Source organism: Vollenhovia emeryi, unplaced genomic scaffold, assembly GCF_000949405.1.
Source record: "Vollenhovia emeryi isolate VEMERY1.0 unplaced genomic scaffold, V.emery_V1.0 DF939196.1, whole genome shotgun sequence".
NCBI lineage: Eukaryota > Metazoa > Arthropoda > Insecta > Hymenoptera > Formicidae > Vollenhovia > Vollenhovia emeryi.
Window position 1 is genome coordinate 973 of NW_011967170.1, and position 5,948 is coordinate 6,920.

General features: G+C 35.1%; 1 protein-coding gene across 1 annotated transcript; it reads left to right on the forward strand.

Annotated features, from left to right (window-relative positions):
- The first annotated feature begins 2,613 nt into the window (after positions 1-2,613).
- Positions 2,614-4,797, forward strand: LOC105562053. Its single transcript, XM_012012555.1, has 2 exons — positions 2,614-2,836; positions 3,201-4,797. Exons 1-2 carry the CDS (start codon positions 2,818-2,820, stop codon positions 4,715-4,717), a joined length of 1,536 nt encoding a protein of 511 aa, XP_011867945.1. The 5' UTR covers positions 2,614-2,817; the 3' UTR covers positions 4,718-4,797.
- Positions 4,798-5,948: the final 1,151 nt, after the last annotated feature.

The following is a 5,948-nucleotide window of genomic DNA, read 5'->3' on the forward strand; positions in this document are numbered from 1 at the left end:
TATGTCCGAAAAGAAACCGGAACGCAAGACAAATGTGGAAAGAAACGGTGTATAAATTCACATTTTTAAATATAAAAATTACAAGTTGGTCTACCTACATCTTGTCTTGTGACCCACCTTGACATATTTTAATATTCAATGCAATTATCTTTTATTCATCTTAAAGAATATGTTGTTTTCTTGATTTTTAAATACTTTTTATCATTTCTTATTTAGCATTGACGATAGGAAAATACAACTGTTAGCTCGTTATGTGACCGCTCGGGGATCGTTTTTGTATTTCTATTTTTCCTCGTGTTTTTTCTTTGTAAAATAATATTATTATAATAACGCCAGACTTAAGGAAAAATTGGTAGATTGAAATAATAAACTGAATAAAATTCTTATTCGCCTCGTTATGAAATCGTTATTAGTTATGTGCTTCAATAATTTAAAAATTAATTTAAGACAGAACAATTGCATTGCAAAACGTTAATCAGATTGTATCGTTTACTATAACACTTGTGACAAAATATTTTGTAATGTTATAGGAAGCATGAAAACGTGAAGTTACGATAATACATCAATTATTACTTTCTAACTATGTAATCCTTTTTACGAATCATTTTGTATTTCTAGATTTGATTTATATCAAATTTAATATATTAATAATTGAGAGCGTGAAATTGTCTTATTTGAAAAATTTTTATTGTATGACGAGATGTTTTCCTTCTTATCATTCGGACTTAAAACCGACAGTGGTGACGTTACATTTCCTATTTACGCATTTACATATATACATATATACATTACATATATACATACTTTCATATTTACATACTTACATATTCTTACTTACGCACGTGCACAAACGTCTCCATGCATACATTTTTCCATCTAGATTAGGTGGGGGGGGGGGGTTAATTATAATAGACACACAAAATAAAAATCGAAACTGTACAATGATGGAAGTACATGTGTGGAAACAGTATGTTCCGCCCATCTTCGGAGGGGGGGGGGGGCTCAATTTCGTTAAGATATAACCTTACCCAAATCATGTCTGAGGTGTGGAGTGGATCTCGCTTCACGTAGAAAGTTGAACACTCACGTGGAATCGTATATGTATATACTGCAAGATACATGCTTACAATTAGATGGGAGGACAGATATAAGATTTTCTCGAAAGCTATCACACGTACAGTAAAAATGAATAGGACATAAAATGCACATTTCGAAGAGATCTACAACTTGTGTTCGAAACATTTTTCAAAATCATGAGAACTTTTTTGACCATGTCTGGCAAGTTTAATATAGTTGAAATTCACAACGTTTCGACCACAGTTTTTGGTCCTTTTCAAGTAATCTAAAAGTTACAATTAAAGTTAGTACGGTTTATATAAATGTGTGACGTGTTTATTAATTGTCGTGTTTATTATTAAGAGAAAACGTGTAAAGAGCGATGTTATACTTGTATAATCCCTGTTATAAGAATATAAAGCGTGATATTAAAACTGTAACTTACAATCATGTACAGTTCGTCGGTGTGTTACATCGAAAGACAAAGGTGTTGATTTCTCGAGATTTAAATTAGAGAAATAATGTGGTCATAAATTGAGTTTAAATTTTCTGTCATTTTGTAAATGTTTTACATAATTTCGGCAATCTCTCTTCTCCTTGTGTTTCTCTCGTGGTGTAAGATTTTTGGAGATGACCAATGAAAGTCATGTTCGTAGGTGGTGCGGTATTTGCTGACGACAGAGTTGTTTTACATAAAAAAACTGACGAAACCATTAATTTACAAAATAACACAGAAAATTTAAACTCAATTTATGACCACATTATTTCTCTAACTTAAATCTCCATTTAACTTCTTGTTTTTCGCCCTTGACTTTCCCCTACTTTTCGACTCTTTTCCCCTTTCAAACCTCAGAAATTTTTTAGTCATGTTCGGAATCTCGAGAAATCAACACCTTTGTCTTTTGATGTAACACACCGACGAACTGTACATGATTGTAAATTACAGTTTTAATATCACGCTTTATATTCTTATAATAGGGATTATACAAGTATAACGTCGCTCTTTACACGTTTTCTCTTAATAACAAACACGACAATTATCACGAGACACGGTAGTGTCTCGCGCCAAGTGTAAGCATAGCTAGTACACGCGTGCGAGACCGACCGTGTAAGTTTACGCGAGTACACGAGTTGACGGGCCCTCAGATTTTCGGATCTCAACAACGGCTGATCCGACGAACTTGAGACTGCGCTTAATCGATAGCTTGGGTACGATTTGCATAATAAAAGTGTTTTTACTTTTCTCCTACGTGCCCCAGGAGTGGAGGTATTGCAATGCAATTGCAATGCAGTCAGTTTTGTGAAATTTTGGATTAAGAAACATCTTTGTCGTCGTCGTCGTCGTCGTCGACGACCAGACCAGTGTCCTTTTCACTTTTCTGCCGCAACGTAGCATTGGCGTTGCTGTCGCGTATTATTTCTACACCGTGTTGATTTGCCGGCGCACAGTGGTCCCAAATCCCCAAAAGCTGGCCAAAAGTCGAAAAAAAAAACTATTTTTTCTAGGGACTTTTAATGGTTGGAATAGTAGTAGTGGTACACCTAGTATGTATTATGACCATGGTGGAAGGGATAACACTTCCACCATGATTATGACCGTTAAAAAAGGGGAAGCGTCCCTAGTTCCCTACCTGGCTTAGGAACGCATTCCGTTCGTGAGTGTGGGGCCTGCCGCATTGTTCACTCGTCGTGCGTCGAAAATAACACAGAGTTCAGACGCGTGTTGAATCGCGAAAAGTTAACGGATTTGGATTCTGCAAAATGGGTTCTTCTCCAGAAAGTAAGCACAATTTGAATGTTTTACTCGAAATTATTATTAACAATGTATGAAATAGTAAGTCATTAATAAAAGTAGTGGTATTTTTCTTGGTTATGTTCTGAAAAGTCGTGTTAGAAAAAGCAATAAGTCAAAACCCTTGTCGACCCCGGCTCTTTAACCAAATGGAAAATGTTGCTTAGACATTTCTTCAAAACATATCCAAAAATTAGTTGCAACTAGTTGCAACTTCGGTTTCGGTTATAATTTTTATGCGATGATGTGTGCACTTTCTGCAGTTTTTCGTAATTTTCGCGTCTGAAATATTGTTTATAGAAAATTGGTAAAGATAATTCTTCTATTAATGTTATTTTTCCATTTTCTACAGAACATCTGGATAATACCGAAGAAATTTCTTTCACGAGAAAGGAAATTTTCATATTTGTGAAATCGGTATTGAACGGAAATATCAACGTGGTCACTGACATTGTTGAAATGGAGGTGTCAAAAAAATTGAAGCATCCATACATTTTGCCGAAAAGTCTGAAAGCTGCCATGGGTAGATTGGTATCGGAATTCAAAAAGAGGTGGCAACAAGTGAGCAGGAACGAAACCAAATTCTTCCAAAAATTCGACCAGTGGCTCAACGTTCCTGTGTCTTTCACAATTGAAAATGAAGGTTTGAAGACTTCCATGGAAAACACAATGGGGCGTCCTTCTACAAGCTGGGACCATTTGAGTGATCGGTCAAAACGGAGGAGGACAGAAAAGATTCGAAAAGAACATACTGTCCACGAATTGGCCTACGCTACACAAATGGGTCTCCGGGCTTCTGGAAATTTACATGCTTCAAAGGTAATTAGGGATGTCACAGAAGGCAGTCCATCAAAAGCATCACAGTACCGGAAATCTATGGAACGCGTTTCAGAAGATGTGCTGTCAGGCAACGAAGCATTATCACTTGTAGTAGAAGGTAAAATGACCAAAAGTCAATACCAATTAATACGTTCTGTAAGCGTGAAAAAAAATTGTAAATTATACCCGCCTTATAAATGTGTATTGGATTCTAAAAAAAAGTGTTACCCTGCAAAGTCAGAAATTTCTGTAACTGAAAGTGGAGCCACAGTTGGACTCCAAGCATTGCTTAATCATACAGCTGAAAGAATATTAATGGTACAATCGGACGTTATTGAAAGTCTTCCTGAAAACAAAGTTGATAATTTAGAATTGATATGCAAATGGGGATGCGATGGCACTTCTGGTCAAAGAACTTACAAACAAAAATTTAGCGATGGAGGCAATAAATCGGATGCCAACATTTTCTTTATTTCACTTGTTCCCTTGCAAATCTTTGATAGAGTCAATCCACACGTGATTATTTGGAAAAATCCACGTCCTTCGTCGCCAAGATTTTGTCGCCCAATTAAAATTGGATTCTTGCACGAAACTGCCGAAGCAACTAGGGCAGAAGTTGATTGTATCGAAGCGCAACAGAGAAGCCTTGTGCCCTTTCAAATTGTAATAGGCGGCAAAAAAATTAACATCAATTTCAAACTTGTGTTGACAATGATAGATAGTAAAGTTTGTAATTCGTTACTTCCTATCGGACAAATGTCTGAAGAAGCTCAGGAATCATGTAACAAGTATATTAAAAGATTCCGAGAAAATTTTTTACGAAAATGTGACCGCATCAAAAACATGGAAGACATTTTTTGCAAACTTTTAGTAATGTCAGATCCAATAATATCCAGTTTGCGAAAACATCCTCCAAAGAAACAAAGATCGTTATCCCCATACGCGGTTGAACTATTGATTCCACCTTCAGTTACAGAATCAAGTCAGATTTCTTCAAATGATACGAGCGATGCATCTGACGATGATGACAATTCACAGGATAGCGATTAATTGTAAGAGATGCTAAAATTATATCGATTAGAAATGAAAGAATGAAAGAAATATATTATAAATGTTCATTGTCATTGTAATAATGATTAATTACTTTATTCCAATCCTCTTCTTCCCAAATCTTCAAATGTCAACTGTCATTTATTACATTTTCCATTTAATTTATTCACAATCATAATTTCCAAAATTTGACTTCATATTCATTATCAGCAACGTTGAAGACTCCTAAAAAATGAATACCATTTTATTTTTTGGAAATATTTCGAAAATCTCTATGCAGGAAATTTGAAAGAAATTTAATGATTATTCGCCATGGCGCCATTTTTTAGCTCTACTGGAGCCGCGAATTTTTTTTCGAAATTTGACTTCGAATTCGTGGTCAGCGACCCCAAAAATCCCCGAGTACAAACTTTCACCCGAATTAAATACGTTTTTGACTTTTGGCCGGCTTTTTGGGATTTGGGACCACTGTGCGGCGTGGTGCTTTCGCGGCGTGTTGCTTTCGCAGCGTGTTGCTTTCGCCGCGTGTTGGTTAACGCGAAATATGTAGCAAATCAATATAGCTGTTCCCCAAAAGCTGCAAATTGATGACTACGCATTTCTCAAAACTAGAAATTGGACCAAGTACTAGCGTCATGAACACAGGCCTTAGTTCGCCTGAATAGATACAGAGTTTCTAAATTTCTAAATAGTTGCTATTCTTTTCATCGGTGTTTTTTATTAACTCCATTATTTTTTCCAATAAAATCTTTAGTTTGATTTTTTAAGAAATATAACATTTTTAATAAAAAACTAATACTAAAGCAACTACTTTGTATAAATATCCGTTGTTATATTTGGCGCAATTTGTTGGTATCATTACTTTTGTAGAGAAGACATTTTTGTAGAGAATATACTTTTGCAAAAAAGATAGAGTAACAAAATATATTCGGTTGAATTGGAGCTTATATTAATGAATACCCCAGTAAACATTGGATATTCTATGTATATACATGGAGTGTCCGTAATGTGAAAAAAATATCCTGTATCTATCATGTACATACATAGAATATACAGAAATATATATACATTTATAAAATATTGATGGAATATCGTATGGATATATGTGGTATGTATATTCATTCGAGATGATGTTGAGAATATACATAGAATGTACCTCTTATACATTCCACGTATGTTCATCGAATGCACATACATGCGACGTACATGGATGTATATATATTTATGAATT